This window comes from Gossypium arboreum, chromosome 13 (genome assembly GCF_025698485.1).
Source record: "Gossypium arboreum isolate Shixiya-1 chromosome 13, ASM2569848v2, whole genome shotgun sequence".
In the NCBI taxonomy this organism is placed as follows: domain Eukaryota; kingdom Viridiplantae; phylum Streptophyta; class Magnoliopsida; order Malvales; family Malvaceae; genus Gossypium; species Gossypium arboreum.
The window spans coordinates 95,101,916-95,123,195 of record NC_069082.1 but is presented as its reverse complement, the minus strand read 5'-3'; the positions used below and the strand labels follow the sequence as shown (position 1 = coordinate 95,123,195).

The 21,280-nt window shown below is 33.7% G+C and overlaps 1 protein-coding gene, 1 long non-coding RNA gene and 1 other non-coding gene across 3 annotated transcripts; 1 reads left to right on the top strand and 2 right to left on the bottom strand.

Annotated features, from left to right (window-relative positions):
- Nucleotides 1–1,896: 1,896 nt before the first annotated feature.
- On the bottom strand, nt 1,897–4,654 carry LOC108463182 (pentatricopeptide repeat-containing protein At5g40410, mitochondrial-like). The gene has a single exon (XM_017763128.2). The coding sequence runs from the start codon at nt 4,506–4,508 to the stop codon at nt 2,382–2,384; it is 2,127 nt and encodes a 708-aa protein (XP_017618617.1). The 5' UTR covers nt 4,509–4,654; the 3' UTR covers nt 1,897–2,381.
- A 10,938-nt stretch (nt 4,655–15,592) lies between these two features.
- LOC128287486 (small nucleolar RNA R71) lies at nt 15,593–15,699 on the top strand. Its single transcript, XR_008278186.1, has one exon. It is a non-coding gene; the product is annotated as a small nucleolar RNA R71 (small nucleolar RNA).
- Nucleotides 15,700–18,246: 2,547 nt separating this feature from the next.
- On the bottom strand, nt 18,247–20,662 carry LOC128286765 (uncharacterized). The gene is made up of 2 exons (XR_008277470.1): nt 20,341–20,662; nt 18,247–18,748 (listed from the first exon to the last, which is right to left on the bottom strand). It is a non-coding gene; the product is annotated as an uncharacterized LOC128286765 (long non-coding RNA).
- Between the last annotated feature and the right edge of the window lie 618 nt (nt 20,663–21,280).

Here is a 21,280-nt window from a genome sequence, read left to right as displayed (position 1 = left end):
TTTTCGATTTCTCTCATATTTTACATTTTATTCAATTTAGTCCTTAAACTCGGGATAAGCATTACTTTCGATTCCTAACTTCGGATTAAAATTTGATTTCACTTACTTTCATTAAGGACATTATAATTTATATTTCTAACATAATTTCATGATAAGTTTTACATTATTCAATTTGGTCCCTAATGTAACAAAGTTAACAAACAAGCTAGATTAACTTTACAATCTAGTCCTTTTCATAATCTAAGCTCAATATCTATCAATTTCAAGCCTAATTCATCAATTTATCAACAATGGCAACCTACTGAAACTTTAACAGTTGATCAAATTGATACTTGAGCTAGCTAAATCAAGCTCCCATGATCATAAATCTATAAAAATTATAAGAAAAATGACTAAATTTAAATGCCTAGCAAATGTCCAAATGCTAGAAATTTTTTGAAGTTTTCTTCAACCTTTTCAATGGTGGATGGAAAAAAGTGAGGAAGATGATAGCATTTTCCACTATCTCTCCCTATTTATACCATAATTAATCTTAATTAACTTTAGTTAATTAACTTAATCTTTATTTATTGTACCTTAATTATTATTAATTTAATTAATGGAAAATAACATCATCATCCACTATCGATTTAAAATGGTTTAATAACCATTTTGGTCTTTTGTCAATTATCATATAAATCCTCAAGTCTTTTTTAATTAAAACTCTATAGTGATTGTATTTTTACAATTTAGTCCCTGATCCTTAATTAATTATTTTATCGGTGACATTACTCGACCGTACTTCAATATATTTTTATTTTAACTCCGTAAATATTTACTTCAATATATTTTTATTTTAACTCCGTAAATATTCCTATTTTATATTTACGGGCTCAATTTACGAAAATAGAGTTTGAAACCGTATTTTTCGATACCACTCAAAGTTAGATCATTACAAATTAACTTAATTAAGACAATTATAGATATTTAATTATAATTAAGACAATTATATATATAATTATAATATTAACTTAATGGAAATTATCATCATTATCCACTAAGTTATGTTAAATAATGGTTAAATAACCATTTTAGTCCTTTGGATAATTGCTATTTAAGTTAGTAACCTTTTCTTAATTAAAACTCACTAGCGATTGAACTTTTACAATTTAATTCACGAACTTTAATTAACTATTTTTTCTAAATTATTTAACCGATATTTATAATATTTTTATATTAAATTTGTAAATATTTTTATTTTATATTTGAGACTTGGTTTATAAATATGGGGTTTTGAAATTATATTTTCCGACACCACTAAAAACCAAATTCTTACAATAACTGTGAAAATGTATATACCCTATTAATTAATTAAAATGTGTATTTTTACAAATATAAGCAACTTTATAATAGCTAATTGAAAATATATATTTATATGTAAAACTAAGTCTAATTTAATAGTATATAAAATTAATTAATATCATTTCATTATGAAATATTATTTAATTCTTATTTTAAATAATTCACGTTCAAATACAGCCAAAAGAAAAAAAAAGATAGAGAAAAGTTATATTTTTTCTCTATGGATATAAAGATTTAAATGTTTTAAATTTTATTTATATATTGAATTATATTTAAATTTCATGTTAATATATTTTAATTATATTTTATGAAACTATTACTTTAATTTATCATATTATAATTTAAATATATCATGTCTAATTTTTAGCGTTTTAATAAATATATATTATATACATATAAATAAATTTTTATGGAAATGTAAATTTTATGCAAATATAAATTTTAAATTATTAATTAGATTCAATAACTTAATATAATAATTATATTTTGTTGTTAAATTTAATTAGAAAAGAATAAAAAAATATTAAAATATTAAAATCTTGTACCAAGCGGGCATTTGGTCAACTGTTTGTTACTTAACCCGTCAGTATTTGGTATTTTTGTGGTTTATATATTCATTGTACATAGCTTGAAAGGATACAATAGTTCCTAGGAAGAATGGGGCATTCAGATATTCGGACCATTTAATTAATGTCATCTGGATCACCTTCTAGTCAAGGTATTTGGCTTCCTCCATCAAAATCTGCCAGTTCCCATGAGAAGAAGTTTCTGTTGCTATGCAATTCCATACTGTTCCTGCCTTAACAATTCTGCTCCCCATTGGCATGTGGATAAGAATTGGCGCAAGGAAGACTAACTGAAACTGAACACCTTACACGTATTGGCGTTTGAGCTTGACATGGTTGGAAGAACAGTTTGTGTCGATCTTCGACATGGCAAGGATTAGCCCACTATGTCTTGTCGCTCAAAGATAACAATAACAATGACTAAACTGACAATACTGTTGAAAGGTAACTACAAACCTTATTCAAGGAGGCCAATCACCAATAGTCTCTGCAGGAACATAAACCATTCCTGAAATGGTGAAACCGATTTAAATCCCTTACAATAATCTCTCTCTTCCAAATTTCAGAAGCAAACTTCATAACTGTATGACAATCACCACATGTCCTTAGATTTTTCTTTATCCTAATTGGAGCCCCAGCAGGGAGTGCTAGCAACCCAAATGCAAGTGCTATTTTCTCACTATGATACCACAAGCTCTCCTCCTTCAACTCTTCAGCACTATTAACAGCGAACTGCGTTTGAGGCACATATCCTTTATTCGTCACCAACTCCTTCACTTTTTTCAACATCTCATAAATTTCATCCGTTCTAGCATGCAATTTACCATGCACTGTAAACGCAATGCTCTTATTCTTAACATCAATCCAGCTACATCCTGGTTCTTTTCTTACCCTATTTATACCCATCAATCTTCTAACATGATCGGCTTCCCTTAACTTTCCTTTATGTGCATACATGTTGGCAAGGAGAATATAGTTACCTGGGTTATCGGGCTCCAACTCAAAGAGTCTCCCTGCAACTTCACTTCCTATTTCAAGATTACCGTATTTTGCACAAGCACCAAGCAGAGCTCCCCAAACAGATGCGTTAGGTTTGATCGGCATTTGTGCTATAAACTTCCTAGCTTCATCTAGCTGACCTGAACGACCTAGTAAGTCAACCATGCAGGCATAGTGTTCATGTCCAGGGATTATACCATGCACCTTTTCCATAGAATTGAAGTAAGCATGCCCTTCTTCAACACGTCCTGTATGACTACAAGCTGATATTACACAAACAAAAGTAATGTAGTGAGGTTTTAAGCCATCTGCAAGCATTTTTTCAAACAACTTAATTACGTGGTTTCCATTGCCATGTTGTTGGCAAGCAGCAATCAGTGCCGTCCAACAAACAACGTTAGGATTGTCAATTTCTTCAAACACCCGACAAGCGTCATCTAAGCTCCCACATTTTGCATACATTGTGATCAACGAAGTGGCAATGCATGAATTCGTTGAAAACCCTGATTTTATAGTCTGATTATGGATTAAAGTCCCTTGATCCAGTGCAGCAAGATGGGCAGATGCATGAAGGGCTGTCGAGTATGACGCCTCATCTGGCGTTATACCTGCCCTTTTCATGACCCATAAATAGTTGCAAGCTTCTTCAAAGTTTTCATTGTAAACACAACCCATCGACATGACGTTCCATGCAATAACATCTCTATTCTCTATACCTAGAGAATTAAACAACAGAGCACCTTCATCAAACAAACCGCATTTAAAGTACATGTCCATAAGCGAATTCTTCACATAAGGCAATGTAAGTAAACCTTGTTTAACAACTATCCCATGCACTTGTTTTCCAAATTCCAGAGCCCCAATATTAGCGGACGCGCTTAACACGGTCGAGAAACTCACTTGATTAGGACTAAAAAGATCCTCCCTTATAACCTCCTTAAACAGAAAAAGGGCCTTGACATGGAAGCTGTTTAACAAGCAGCCAACGATCATGGAATTCCAAGAAACAATGTTCCTTTCAGGCAAAGCGACAAACACCTTCTCTGCCAGGCCCATATCGTGGCATTTAGCGTACATATCCACCAACGCGCTGCCAACAAACACATAACCCTCGTACCCGTGCTTGGAAATCAAGCAATGCATCTGCTGCCCGTGAACGAGAATGGAAGTACTAGCGCAAGCTGGCAAAACAGCGGAGAAGGTGAAGTGATTAGGGCATACACCAGCGGTCCGCATCTGGTTGAAACAGGACAAGGCCTGAAAGGGTGCGGGGAGATGGGAAAGTAGGGAGATGAGAGAGGTCCAAGAGACAACGGTTCTGGTTAGTTTATGGGCAGTCGAGAAAAGGAGTAGGGAGAGAGAGGGGCGGCCACACTTGGAGTACAAGGTGAGGAGGTTGTTGAAGAGAAAAGGGAGGGAAATGAAGCTGTTGGTGATGATTTGGGAGTGGATTTGAGTTGCATGTTTGAGGCATTTAGTTTGGGCGGTGGCGTTGAGGAGGTAGTTCAGATGGGTGGGTTTGTGTCTGTGCGAATCATGAGAGTAGATATGGGACATCGCTGTGATATTTAAAGAGGGAAGGGGCATTATTATTAAGCTCATGACTCCATGCTTTTCCAACTCTGTTATAACCCTGATACTAGTAAATAAGAGGTTGATGTCCGCAGCTTTTTCGCAAATTCCTTTGTCCACCACACAAGAAAATAATAACACCCTGCTTTTGGGTCAACCGGGTCCAAGCACAAAAATTTAGCATTTAAGTGCTTTTGTTTCTTGGTTTATATATTTAAAAGTGGTAATTATCAAAAATACTTTTATTTATATTGTTTATTTAAAAAGCATATAAATTTAAATTAAATTAAATTTTATATTTTATTATATTAAATTATTGATAAAAGTTAGCTTCAATTTGATCGATCGATCGAATGAATCAATTATGGATTCAAGTTCTCCGAGCAAAATAGCGTTGGAAGGGGTCTCGTCCTTTGCACGCCACAAACTGTTCTCGATTATGGAAGGGTATAAGTAAAGTTTGGGATGATGTACGAGCTAGCCTGGTTTGGAATGTTGGCAATGGTTTAACAATTGATTTCTGGCTGATTGTTTGTTACCAGAGTGGGGCCTGCTTGTCGAGCATTGTCTGAACCCTCAGGCTGTACCTTTGGGGTTTGTTTCATTGGCGCCTTTCACTTGTAGCAATAGGGAGTGGGACTGGAATTCGTCTCCGAGCCTTGCTGCCTAAGGAGATAATTGGATGGATAGCTGGTAAGCAACCTCCAGGTGGGTGTGACGTGGAGGATTTCCGGGGTAGCGATGGGGAACGCATTTTCGTTTCACCACAAAGTCGGCTTATGAGCATTTGGCGCCCTCGAATAGCATTGGCATGCATGTGATGTTGAGGTGTCGCATATACATTGCCTTAAATGTGTAAAAGTTTTTCTTTGGTTGTTTCTTCAGGATCGCTTATTGACAAATGAGGTACGTCTTCGTCGATATATGACAATGGATGGCCATTGTGGGGTGTGTGGCTATCAAGTTGAGTCTCCCAACCATGTCTTGAGGTTCTGTTTCCGGTAGTTATTGTTTGGCAACAACTTATCAAACCTGAGAAATTTATTGAGTTCTTAACGGTATGTTTGGTTTACTAGAATGAAATAAGATTGTAATGGAATAAAACTGCAATCGAATAGAGTATAATCATTAATTTAATTGTTTAGTTGAATGTAATGGAATAAATGTTATAATTTTCTTCTATTCGGTTGAATGGAATATATCTAGAATAGCATAAGGAAAAAACTAAAATGACTATAGTACCCTTAGTAGATTTATTTTAGATAGATGATTATTGTTATTAAATTTTAATAAGATTATTATTAAAGACAATCTAATAAAAATAAAATAAATAATTTAATCATATTTTAATATAATTATTATTAAACATAATTTAATAACATTCTTAATATAATTAATTTTATATTAAAAGATTTTTTATTTTTATATTAAATTATATTAAAATATTTTTATTTACTACATTTTAAAATAATACACTATTATTTGAATCTATTGCTTCTCAAGTTATCTCAATTTTATGATTTCAACTAAAGTTTCATTTGTTATTTACATAATTTTTATATAAAACTTTTTACCGTGTTACAATCTAAAATTAATGAATTGTATTAAACACATAACTTATATTAAAAAAAAAGTCACAAAGCATTGAAAAGAAAAAGTGCATCTTTTTATTTTTCTTTTTACGATAAAAGAAACAAAAATGCTTATTTGTCTACATTATAGAATTGAAAAATATCATGTTAATGAGACAACTTTGCATTAATGATTGCTTTAAAGGAAAGGATTAAACAAATTATACAAAATGATATAACCCCTAAAGGCTCAAGATTTGGCTTCTCCTCATTTCTTCTAACAAATAAAGAATTTCCCAAAATAATATATCACAAACAAATAAAAAAAAAGTCCATTAAAAAATAAAAAACCTATTCTCAGTCTCCTGACTCTCACTTCGTGAAGATCAAATCCCATTCTTATCTCTATTGCTCCAATCCATTCGTTGCTCCAACCCCAAACACTCAAATGCACATGCCACTATGAAAAATGTTAAAGAATAAAAAAAGAATTGCTCATTAGAAGCATAGTGATGAATTTAAACCTCTGGAAACAGTTTTGGATCCCAATTGTGGAGCATTAGATGCCTGTGATCCACTATCGGCTCTAGCAATAGAGTCTTGAGGTTTTGCAAAAGAAGCCTATTTGAAATGTATGTAACATACTTAGTCAAAAGTTCTAAGAGAAAAAGGGATTCACATAACTTTTAATAGAGGACAATGAATTCAACATTGAAAAGATGCATAAAAGATTAAAAATTACAACCATGAGCAATTTGCAGCTAATTATACAAATATGTTGGACAGGGATGTAAGATAATATGTATTGGAAACAATAAAGAAAATAAATAAGAGGAGCAAGCTAAATGCAACCCACACCTAACTAATCTCTAGTTTTTTTTTTTTTGTCCTACATGGAGTTTTGAGGAAAAACAAACTCTTTCTTACATAAGAAAATACACTCCAAAAATCATTAAAAAAGTAGACCAACCAAATTTATTCCAATTTGGCAATTTCCAGAATCAAGAGGGAAAAAAAATCTATTAACCAATAAAAAATGCAAAAAGGAAAGAAAATTCTAATACTAAAATTAAGCTTCTCAATGATTTATTGTTAAGTCTTGATGGACCGATATCAACAAGACAAAGAAGCAAAATAACATTCAAAACAATGTCCTACATTAACAACAAAAACCCTTTTCGGCCCTCTCACATCATATATATCCCCAGAAATTAAAGAAGAGGTTTTCAATATCCAAGCTATAGTGATATACAGGGAACAACCCCTTAGAAATGATAAACTAGTCATATATCATTTAAGTGTATGTTTCCTGTAACACCCCTAACCCGTATCCATCGCCGGAATAGGGTTACGAGGTATTACTAAACAAGACACAAAATTTAGGATGTTCACATATACACGGATGTTATATTCACATAACTAAAACATAATTCTGTTTAATCATTTAACACGTAGTTTAAATCATAATATAAAATCATTGAAAACTCAAAGTCATATATAATAAAATTTTAAGTACATACAAAATTAAAACAAAACATATCTCAGTTCATATATAATACCAAACATCTATCTTACAGCCTTCAATATCACATATTTATTTCACTAATTAATTTTTTTGTGTTTAATCATTTCGAACATCAAAGACATTTCAAAGTATCTGACCTGTATGCTCAATAACCAAACCAAACCATATACCTAGTTATTTTATCTCATCACCTTGAGCACATAACAACTAAAAGTACACCCATTTCACTTGCCAATTTACCATGAATAAAAATACATATACACAACCAATAATTTAATTACCTATTCGGTCATATAAGGTATTTTCAATACATCAAATTTGTGTAATTTGCCATACGCCATACCATATATCTAACAAGCTGAAAATACTCTTACATATACATAAATACCATAACCAAATCAACTAAATTACCTATAAGCATGTACGTATATTAATACCATAACCGTATATCAAATACCTAGATATATATATATATATATATATATATATATAAGCAATAGTTGATTCATCAATTAAATTTCAGAATATATCACATGATAATAATAATTAAATATCGAACTTATAAGCATTTATACTCATGCATAACCTTAACCAAATTATACTCAAGTATAATTAAAATCATTTACCAATTCTATCATATATTAACTACCACGTTTACTATGCATCTTGGTACATAGCTTAATAACTAAGATATACATAATCCATAAGCAAAATGACTAAAATTTCGAACATGAAGTTAAGGCATTTCCAATGCATAAAACTCTTACCACAAGTCATTCATGCATAATACTAGACACTTTAAACTAACGAATTTCAAGCACAGTAAAGCATAACCGAGTTATCAATACCAAGCTTACTAAACTTTGTAACCAAGTACACATAAAACCAAATCTAAACATAAATAGCAACCCATTTTTGCATGGCTTAAATACATAACCAAAATCAATATCTCAAAAGTATGTTCCAGCATATACATGCCATAATACGAGTTTGATTATCTAAATACCGAAGCTGTAGATAGTGTGATGAGCTTGGCTGACAGTTCCCAAGCTTGTAGCTTGACTTCAAAATCTATAAAATAGAGTAAACATAATACACAAAGTAAGCTATCAAAGCTTAGTAAGTCAAAAGAAAATTAACAACTCATTATCATAATTGACTCATGTTAACCAAATAAAATACGTTAACATTTTTATGCTTGACCTCAAACTTATAAATTCTATACATGATGTCTTTTTTTCATAGACTATAATCCACCTAAGCCGAATGCACATATGACCATTTAACACTTATAAATCAACTTCCAACCTAATAGTCATAATAAACCACACATCCATTTACTCATTTATACAACATCAGAATCATCAAATGACATCTCATGTATAGCTAATATCTAGGTTGTCGAATACTCAAATTATATATAAATACATACTAAGTATCATTTCAATACTACACAAACTATTCATTCACAAGCCGAATACACATATCAAATACACATGGATTCTTTATTTGCATTGTACATGATTTTACGGCACATATACATAGTACTTTCTTACCTTATCTCAAGTAATTATCAAGTTAACTCATAAATGATCATTAGCTCGTATTATACAATTCGTACACGATTTACCTTTTCCCGATGAATCTCGGAATTGGATAGGACACTCAGATAATCACATAAATCGTACAATGCCAACGTCTCAGACGTGGTCTTACATGTAGCCACATATCAATGCCACTATCCTAGACAGGGTCTTACTCGCAAACACATATCGAAATCACAAATTGATGCCATGGACTTACTCGCACACATATATCGGAATCCTATGTCATGACATATGTATCCTAGCTATTCCTAAGGTTCATACGAGGCTTTCGGACGTCGTATCTCGGTCAAATCGAACTCGGAAGTATAGTAACCATATTCAAATACATTCGGCCATAGCATGCTTTAATCTTAACTTTTCATAACAGGATGTAAATATAGCATTAAATTATCAATAAACACGTCTATTTTCTTATAAACTTACCTCGGACGATACAAAACGGAATCGGGCAGCTAGTCGACAACTTTCGTTGTTCCCCGATCCAAATCCGATTTCTTTGGTTCTTGATCTAAAAATATTCAAATTAAGCTCATTCAAACATATTTTTATTCGATTTAGTCCAAAAACACATAAATAGGAAAATTACCATTTTACCCCTGACATTTATAATTTTTCACAATTTAGTCCCTATTGCACAAAACACAAAATACACAAAATTTCCAAATACTCATGTTAGGCTAAGTGGTACCCATGCCTATACGAGTCCATATATTTTATCAATTTCACATTTTAGTCCCTCAAATTATTATTTTTCAATTAAGTCCTATTACTTAAAATCATCAAAAACTCCAATACAAAATATGCTAATCTAAAACATATCTTCCATTTTTCATCATCAAACAACAAAAATCACAAAATATCAACAACGATGATACGTGATATTCGTGATAGGTTTTAAAGATTTATGAATGAATCGTTATTGAGACTAACTTATTATCACAATTGAGGCAAGTGTACCTATCGAACAGTAGTATAGTTCAGTAAGACCGGATTGTCGAACCCAAAGGAACTACGAGTACTAGTATTTACTTTTTTTTTATTATCTAGCCTAAAAATTAAGAGGTTTGGTTATCTAAACTAATTATTAACTAAGAATGCACAGAAAGAAAATTTTGGAAAATACTTTTGGGAAAATTCGATTGATTAAGACAATACCTAAGGAAAAATCCACCTAGACTTCACTTGTTATTTGACTCTGAATCAGACAATTTATTCATTTGACTTGATCTATAGAAATCCCTAAGTTATATTATTATCTCTCTCGAGACTAATAACGTCTAACCCTAGATTGAATAATTGAAATCTCTTTCTAATTAACACCCTAGAATTGCATTAACTCGATCTATGGATTCCCTTATTAGGTTTCGTCCTAATCCAGTAAAATCTTATCACCCTATCTTTAGGCGTGCAATCAACTCCGCTTAATTATGACAAATTTACTCTTAGACGGGGTCTATTCCTCCTCTAAATAAGAGCTTAACTTGAATCAATATCCTGGAATATCAAAACAAGAATTAAGAACACATAATTAAGAACAAGTCAAATATTTATCATACAATTCAGAAAATAATAATAAGATCTGTCTTAGGTTTCATTCCCCTTAGGTATTTAGAGGGTTTAGTTCATACTTATGAAAGAAAACAACTCAAAAATATAAAGATAACAAACATAAGAAAACCTAAAACTTCTGAACGAACTTGAAGGGAGATCTTCAGTCTTGATGATGAATTCGGCTTCTGAGATGGATCAATCGACTTTCCTTGAGTAATTCCTTGCTTCTTACTTTGCGTCCACCTTCTAAGTGCCTCATCGGGTGTTTAAATAGGCTTTAGGATGCCTCAGAGCCCCCAAAATTGGCTTTTTTCGAATAGAGTTATACTTGGGTTTAGTAGGGACACGCCCGTGTGCGATTACTCCAGCCCGTGGCCAAGGCTATTGAACAGGCACGGGCGTGTAGTATACCCGTGTAAGTCATGCTTCAATTGTGCAAAGGGATACGATCATGTAACACGCTCGTGTGAGAAAGTCCAGGCCGTGTTGATTTCCCACGTGGATCTATTTTCTTTGTTTTCGGCCCGTTTCTCGCTCTTTTTACTCTCCTATGCTCACCGAAGTATAAAACATGAAATTAAATGATTAGGAGCATCGAATTCACCAATCCTAAGGAGAAACCATCCATAAATGTGCTAAGCATGGGATAAAAATATGTATAAATTACGGTTTATCAAATACCCCCATACTTAAGCATTTGCTTATCCTCAAGTAAAAATCCTCAACTCATAATCAAAATAAATTCTTCTCAATTTATAATCCCTATCAATAGTATCTCAAAATAATCCATAAGTATTCATACATTGAAAATTCAACTAAAAGTACATCAGAGTTTCAAACATTCCAAGTTGAGCATTTTATCACGAAAACATAGGTGTCTCCATCATCTAAGTGATTACCTTTGATCAAAATATCATAGAGTTTAACATCCTCACTAAAGATTCACTCAAATCACCCAAGGTGTTTAAGGACATCAATAAAAGCACTCATTAGTCAATATGAAAAGTTATTACCATAGGCTTGCTTGAAAATCAAATCTCCACCACTATATATTGAGCTGATACATTAATCAAAAAGGCCTTTTAGAGGATTGTAACGTGACTTTGGTTAGGGAGTATGGTCATAAGCTGAAAGAAAAGGTTAGAATCGAGATTGAATTGAAAAATCAATTAGCTAGAAAAATAACTAGTCATCAATTGAATACAAATGAGCTTCTTTTCAGAATATGGAATTAACATTCAAGCTAAAAAACGACGCATTACAACTAATATGTATTGAAGTACATTCATTTTTTTTTAAGATCAAGTCAAATATTTAGAAGAGCAAAACATAGCTAAGCAATTAGTTCAAATCAAATATCAACAAAAAATAGGGATCAAATTAGGGGATTTCAACAATAATGGGTTATGGGTTAATATTGAGGGTGAATCAATTAATGGCTTGTTAGGTTCAAAGGGGTTCACTAAGGGTTAATTATGAAGGTAGGCTTTTGTGGAGTGAGTGGATTAAACCTAAGTGCCTTTATCATATTGACATATCAAATCAAATGGTGTGGTCTTGACATGCATAATCAAGCAAGTTTTAGAATAACAAATCAAAACTGACACACTCATAATGAAAGTGAGCATGAAGGGAATAAAATATGCTCTAAAGGCTCAAGATCTCACAAAAATTATGGCTTTTTGATGCTTGTGAATTTCAACTCAAGATAATACCTAAGCTTAGGGAAACAACCTAAAATTTATAATTCTTCAAAAATCAACTTATCATGCTTGATTCCCTAATGTCTTAAAGTTTAAACAATCAATGCATAAATGTCTATGTTTTAATTCAAGACATATCAATAAAAATCATAAATTAATTAAAGTTCATTCTAATAGTGATATGAGTGATTCACGTGAGAATAAGACAAAATTCAGGGATTTCTAATGATGATATGAAAGACCTCCCCACACTTAAGATGTACATTTCCCTCAATGTACAAAGATAGATATATTAAAAAATATAGATAAATAATCATAAGATAGGGAGAGAAGTGAAACTTCTTGAATGATGAATGAACTCCTTGATTTGGAGTTATGGAGAATAATCAGCCAAGGCAATGATGAGAGTGGAGGAGGATACTCTGGTGGTGGTAAAGGTTTATTAGTCTATAAGTCTTGCGCCAAAAGAATATTATATCTGGTGGTAGCTATGGTTGTGGTCGAGCAGGACATGACAGTCGTGGAGAACCTTTGCCAGTGGAGTTTTTAGTTCCTATGCGATGATGAGCTTTGGAGCTCTTTATAACTGTGATAGAATCAGGAACTTTTTAGGAAATATAAGGAAGCATAATTACTCGTAATGAAATAGTCGAAACTATAAATTATTCAATAAAAATTATAAAAACTAAAATTAAAATAATAATAAAGGAAAATGATATAAAAAGTACTTAAATAAGATAAATAAAGATAAAAGTGAAAATAAAAAATAATAAATAAAAAGTTTTTAAACATCGTCATCGCTCGATGGTTCACGAGGTGGTGGTGGTTCGTTCGCTTCTCCCACGCCCGTGTATGGTAGCCCACGCCCGTGTTAGTTTGACAGTGTAGACCACGGGTGGATGGCACGGGCGTGTTGTACGCCCGTGTTACATTCTCAGTTTCAACCACGGTCTCGAGGTTGTTTTGGCAGTTTCGCCCACGGCCATGTCTCATGGCCATGACAACGTATCGTATCCCGTGTTGGGGAAAAAATCTTGCCCTATTTTCACACGGCCTAATGCATGCCCGTGTGTCTGGCCGTGTGGTCTTTAGAAAGTCTGTGTTCCATGATTTGGTTAGTATGTTAGATGTTAAAAACTAAAATTTTAAAGAAATTAACTCTGTTAATGCTCGGGTTGCCTTCCGAGAAGCGCTTATTCATAGTCTAAGCTCGACTTACCTCACTTTTGCATGGTCAAGGTGGAGCGAGGTGTTTACACTCCTCATCCCTGCTATAAAATTTATCAACATAAGGTTTAAGACAAGTATTGTTTACCTTAAATGTACCGAATTTGGGATGATTTACCTCGACTGTACCATATGGGAAAATACTGAGTATCGTAAGAGGAATTTCTTCATTAGGTTCAGAAATGGTAATGTGAGGATCTGTTGCATCTAGTAGTACTTTGTCTCTAACCTTTAGTTGATTTGGTGAGGTATTGAGCTCGTCCTAGCTCGATTTTGACTTATCGAGTGTTCTCGATTTTTGTGTCTGCCATTCATCTAGCTCATCAATTTGTAGCCACCGTTCTTCATAAATAGGTCCCTTGTTGTTGTTTGAACATGACTCATATACGTTCTTTGTAACTGTTTCCTGCACAGGAGGTTTCACCACGTGATCAGTACTAGTAGAATGATTTATACAACCACCTTCAATTTTTGATGTGTTACTCGAATTACGATCTTGAAGGGTGATTGTTTCATCTCCCACACGAAGTGTGAGTTCACCTGTACCAACATCAATAATAGTTCTAGCAGTCACTAAAAAGGGTATCCTAAAATTAAAGGTGCGTTACTATCCTCTTCCATGTCTAAAACAACAAAGTCTACTAGGTATATAAATTTATCGATCTTAACAAGAACATCTTCAATGATACCCCTAGGAAATCTAATGGTTTTATCAGCCAATTGAATGCTCATCCTAATTTGTTTGGGTTTCCCAAGACCTAGCTGTTTAAACATTTTATAAGGCATAACACTAATGCTTGCCCCTAAGTCAGCCAATGCGTGAACATCTGAACTACCAATTAAATAAGGAATCGTAAAACTCCCTGGATCCTTCAATTTTTTGGGTAGCTTATTCTATAATATGGCTGGGCAAACTGCATTCAACTCCACATGCGACGCCTTATCCAACTTTCGTTTATTTGTCAAAAGCTCCTTTAAAAACGTGGCTGCGTTTAGCATCTGCAAAAGGGCTTCAATAAACGGTAAGTTAATATGTAGTTTCTTTAAAAGTTTAAGGAATTTACCAAATTGTTCATCTGGTCGGTCTTTCCTTGTCACATTAGGGTATGGCACATGAGGTTTATATTCTGTACTCATCGGTTTTGGGTCATCTTGGCCTACCTCATTCTTACATTTTCTTACCACCGTTTTTGGCCTTAATATTTCAACTAACCCTTTCTCATATTGAATGGTAATCGTGTTGAGTTGCTTCCTTGGGTTAGATTTAGTGTTGCTTGGCAGGCTACCTTATGGCCTTTCGAAAATCAACTTGGCGAGCTGTCCAATCTAGGTTTCGAGCCCTTGGATTAATGCTTGTTGATTTTTGAGTGCTATCTCGGTATTCTAAAAATGAGTTTCTAACACTGAGATGAATTTTGTTAGCATCTCCTCAAGGTTTGACTTTTTCTCTTGTTGGTAGGGTGGTTGTTGGGAGCTTGGAGGTGGTGGTCTCTGATTCCCTTGGCCTCCCCATGAAAAATTTGGTTGGTTCCTCCAACCTGCATTGGAAGTATTGCTATAAGGATTGTTTTGAGATCAAGGATTGTTACCCATATAATTTAACTGCTCGTTCTCCATGTTGTGGCCATAAGATGGGTATTCTGAATTGCTTGATCCACCTCCACTAAGAAAACCATCAATTTTCTTATTCAAGAGTTCTACCTGATTAAAGAGCATAGTGACTGAATCGACGTTATAAACGCCGACTGTTTTCGTTGGCTTTGTCCTCATGACTTGCCACTGATAGTTATTCAGTGACATCTCTTCTATAAATTCATAGGCATCTTTAGGTGTCTTATTATTGATGGTTCCGCCAGCAGCTGCGTCAACCATCTGCCGAGTTGAAGGGTTCAGGCCATTGTGAAACGTTTGGACCTGTAGCCAGAGTGGTAACCCATGGTGAGGGCATCTTCTCAAGAGGTCCTTGTATCTCTCCTATGCATCATAGAGTGTTTCTAAATCCATCTGCACAAAAGACGAGATATCATTACGTAATTTAGCCGTTTTAGCCGACGAAAAATATTTTAATAAAAACTTTTCGGTCATTTGTTCCCAAGTAGTGATTGACCCCCTTAGTAACGAATTCAACCATAGTTTAGCTTTGTTTTTCAATGAAAAAGGGAATAACCGAAGGTGAATGGTGTCATCAGAAATGCCATTTATTTTAAAAGTGTCGCAAAATTCTAAGAAATTTTCCCAGTGAGTGTTGGGATCTTCGTCCTGCAAACCATCAAACTGAACAAATTGCTGTATCATTTGAATTGTGTTAGGTTTCAGTTCAAAAGTATTTGCAGCTACAGCAGGTCTAACTATGCTCAATTCTGTTCCTGTTAAAGAAGGTTTAGCATAATCATACATAGTGCGCGAAGCAGGATTCTGATTAACAGTAATCGCAGGAGGTAACGGATTTTCTTGGTTTTCAGCCATCTCCTCGATTGTGGTTGAAGTATCATCCTCTTGATCTTCCTGTGTATCATAAGCTTCATTTTATTTCTCTTCAGTTTTTGTGAACTATCCGATCGAGCTCACTATCAAACAGTAATGGTCCTGACGGGTTTCTTTTGGTCATAAACTAGAAAAGCCTGTCAGAAGAAAATAAATGAAGAATTTAGAAAAGAAAATAAAAGTTTAAATTGCAATAAAAGTAAAATGGCTAAAGTAATAGAAATCGAGTGTTCTTAACATCCTAGTTCCCCGGCAATGGCGCCAAAAACTTGATACGTGATATTCGTGACAGGTTTTAAAGATTTATGAATGAATCGTTCTTGAGACTAACTTATTATCACGATTGAGGCAAGTGTACCTATCGAACAGTAGTATAGTTTTGCAAGACCGGATTGTCGAACCCAAAGGAACTACAAGTACTATTATTTACTTTCTTTTTATTATCTAGCCTAAAAATTAAGAGGTTTGGTTATCTAAACTAATTATTAACTAAGAATGCACAGAAAGAAAATTTGAGAAAATACTTTTGGGAAAATTCGATTGATTAAGACAATACCTAAGGAAAAATCCACCTAGACTTCACTTGTTATTTGACTCTGAATCAGACGATTTATTCATTTGACTTGATCCATAGAAATCCCTAAGTTATATTATTATCTCTCTCGAGGCAAATAATGTCTAACCCTAGGTTGAATAATTGAAATCTCTTTCTAATTAACACCCTAGAATTGCTTTAACTCGATCTATGGATTCCCTTATTAGGTTTCACCCTAATCCGGCAAAATCTTATCACCCTATCTCTAGGCGTGCAATCAACTCCGCTTAATTATGATAAATTTACTCTTAGACATGGTCAATTTCTCCTCTGAATAAGAGCTTAACTTGAATCAAAATCCTGAAATATCACAACAAGAATTAAGAATACATAATTAAGAACAAGTCAAATATTTATCATACAATTCAGAAAATAATAATAAGATCCGTCTTAGGTTTCATTCCCCTTAGGTATTTAGGGGGTTTAGTTCATAATTATGAAAGAAAACATCTCAAAAGCATAAAGATAACAAAACATAAGAAAACCCAAAAATCCTGAAGGAACTTGAAGGGAGATCTTCAGCCTTGATGACGAATCTTGCTTCTGAGATGGATCAATCGGCTTTCCTTGAGTAATTCCTTGCTTCCTACTCTGTAACCCCCCTTCTAAGTGCCTCATCAGGTGTTTAAATAGGCTTTAGGATGCCTCAGAGCCGCCAAAATTGGCCTTTTCTGAATAGGGTTATACTTGGGCTCAGTAAGGACACGCCCGTGTGCAATTACTCCAGCTTGTGGCCAAGGCTATTGAATAGGCACGGGCGTGTATTATACCCATGTAAGTCATGCTTCAATCCTGCCAAGGGACACGGTCATGTGACATGCCCGTGTGAGAAAGTCCAGGCCGTGTTGATTTCTTACGTGGTCTATTTTTTCCATTTTTGGCTCGTTTCTCGCTCTTTTTAATCTCCTATGCTTACCTAAGTATAATACATGAAATTAAAGGATTAGGAGCATCGAATTCACCAATTCTAAGGAGAAACCATCCATAAATGTGCAAACATGGGATAAAAATATGTATAAATTACGATTTATCAAATGGCACAGCTCAAAATATTCATCAAAATCAAAAATTAAAGCTTGAGTTTTGTAGTACTCGAAGCAACGATCTCAAAAACGTAGAAATTATCAAAAACCGAACAAAAACGAACCTTGAATGAGCTTGAATATTGACCGAACCCTAGCTTGCTTTCTTTTCTTTTTATTTTGTTTAGTTTCGGCTACCAAGAATATGAACACTTCAATGACTTTGTTTATTTTATGTTTTATATTATAATATAACATATAATAATTTTATATTTAATTTACTTATATACCTTTACTAATATAATATAAAAACCATGTAACATTTATCTTATGCCATCCCACTTACTTATTAATGGGATATTTACAACATAAATGTCCCAACTTAGAAAGCCACTAACAATTTGGCCCTCATGCTTTAAACTATCAAATTTTTAATTTACAAGATTAAGTCCTTTTATTTAATCGGACACCTAAACGACAAAATTAAATCACGAAAATTTCACAGATATAAATTCACACAAAATAAACACGTAAAATAATTTAAAAATATTTTTTGACTCGGATTCGTGGTCCCGAAACCACCATTCTGATCAGGGTCTACATCGAGCTGTTACATTGCCTATCTCAAGGAAAAAGAATAAGATGCCTTGGTGCTGCAATACTTGATTTGCAAGGTCCAACTCAACAGATACATACACATATTATACCATTGATGCCAAGAGAATGCACTCATTGAATTGAAAATCAATCTTCATCTGATAACATAAATATATAATGTCAATAGTAGAGGCATGACCTTAATAATAGTCAAGGAATGAAAAGTTTTGAATGGAGAAGACGTAGTGGAAAAGGTGAATTCCTCTCAAACTGGTCCCTGAATGGAACAAGCTTTCTTCATATCTAAATTCTCAAGACTTCAAATATTCCAACTACTTTTTTTGCACAGTTTTTCCAGCACATTTAGGCCTTCCCAAGTCTTACCAAACTATACATACATACAAACAAATATATAAGCACTTTGAAGCACTGGAAATTATAAAATATCAACACACATCAAATTAAGAGAATTCAACCATATCTATATGGCATTTGAATTATTTTTAAGAAATCAAGGGATGCAGATCTAGAAAATTGGGTGAAACAAATTGGAAACTGGAAAGTACAAAGAAGATAAGAAACCTAGCATAATGTTTCCTTCTCCTTATTTGACAATTTTCTATATAGAAGACAATATTTGGTTTTGTAGAATGGGATTTCAAAACAAAAGTGATGTGTTGCTGTAAAAGTAAAACCATAAAAATAAACACATTGATATCACATAAAGAAAAGAACAATAAGAGAAGCTGGTTACAATAGATATATTAGTAAAGAGAAGAGTACCTAGTTGTAATTGTCGACAACTCCAACAGCTAGCAGTAGTGCGGTAGAGGGAGACAAAGCAAGAAAAGGTGACATTTTTTTGGTTTACTACGTGACACAAGAAACGTAAAGAAGGGCAAGGTAGCAAGACTGTATGTATAATCAAGTAAAGGTGGTAGTTGACTATAGCTTAACTTGTTTTGGTGAATGGTAAAGCTAGAACCCAATTACAAAGTTAAGACCTGATGATGAAATGAAAGAGTAGAAGAAAAAATTACAACCACCAATTACCAAACTCATTGCCTCCAACCTTGCATCAGTGTTTTCTACTGCTTCAAGAATCTTCTCTATCATATCTATCTACCCTTTTTTCTTCTTATATTTGCTGCTTCTTAATTCTTCAAATTTATTAGGCTTTATGTCCAAAGCAACAACCAACCAAAGACTAAATTTACATTCTTTTTAAGTTTTTTTTCCCTTGAAATCAATAATGATTTAGAGACCAATTAAATGTAATTTCTCTAAATTTTACAAACATAATCCATCATTTCATAAAGAAAGAATTGATCATTCATACCATAAAACAAAAAAGCTATCACATTTCTACCCAAAATTACACATTCTAGATATCAGGGTTAAAAGGAAGTCAAATTTCAACCCAAATCACTTTTATCCCTTCAGTTCTCTTCTTTTCTTTGCTAATAAAACCCAGCCACTATAGCTAAGTAGCTAATTGAGTCCTCTATTCTCCTATTCAACTAAATTCAACAACTGAATAATGAAATTGAACATAAATTATCCAAAAAAATGTTAAAAACAAAACAAGTTTAGATAATAAACTAAAATGAACCAATAATAAATAATAATAAAAAGAAAAGTAAACCTATTAAAGCTAAATTGGCGAGTCTTTCACAGTTCTTCATTGTTGTCATTTATTGCTAATAATCATTTTTATCTAAAACAGAAATAGATCAAAATAATTAGTAGATAAGAAAATGAAACCGAGATTTAAATGGTTTTTCAAATAAAATTAGGAATTAGAATTTTGATTTAATTTTCCTCTCTTACTCTTTCCAACAATCGATGGAACTTTATAGATCAAGAGAAAGAAATGGAAGAGAGGAAAAGACAAATTAAGAGAAAGAAAAAAGAAAGCAGAAAGAGGGAAAAAAATTGAAAAAGAGGAAAATGAAAAGAATAGAGGGAGAAAATGTTTACCTAAAGGACGTTGTGATTAAGATGGAGAGTGTTATAGCCGGAGTCGAAAGAAGTAAATGAGTGACTATCTGGCTACGTGATAGCTTTTTGGAGGTGAGAAAGTGGGTGGGGGTAAAGTCGGGAGCATTTTTATGGTGATGGCCTCCTTAAGCATCGAATCAGTAACTGGTGGTGAGGAAACGGAATAGAAATTAGACCATTTCATTGCATAGACCCGTAATGGAATAAGCCCGTAATAAGGCATTCCATTGAACCAAATACTTGTTTATGGTTATGCCATTACATTTAACCAAACATGGCCTAAGTTTGCCATTTGGTGAAGATGCACGCTGATCTCACTAAGCCAAGCCGATTTATGAAAAATTCGATCAGGCGGGACAGTTTTTTGGAATGCTATGCTAGTGTTTATGGAAGTGATGTAACATCGCAGTTTTTAATTCGGGCTCCGATATTGGGGGATGTATAGTTGAGCAAGCATGCAAACTTAGTGCTAGAAATGGTAGCTCAATTTTGGAGCTTTGTGCTATTGAACAACGACTGGTGCTGAAAGAACCTCAGGTCATTGCTTGGTCCAAGTTGAGTGCGGGCGGGGTAAAGATGAATACAGATAGTGCTCGGAATTTGCATTCAGATGGTGTGACAACCAGAGGTGTTGTTCGAGATCACCAGGGTCATTGGCTAGCTAGGTTTATGCGTAATATTGGTTTGTGCTCAATCCTTGAAGCAGAGGTATGGGGGGTGCATGATGGGTTGGTACTTGCATGGGAAATGGGGGCTTGGAGAGTTATCCTTGAACTAGATAGCAAAGCTGTCATATAGGTATTGGGGGGGGGGATCGCCGACAAACAAAACTAAGATGAGCAATTGTTCTGGCAGTGTTACGGTTGCTACGATGACAATGAGAGGTGAAGGTGCAACATGTTTACCGAAAAGGAAATCG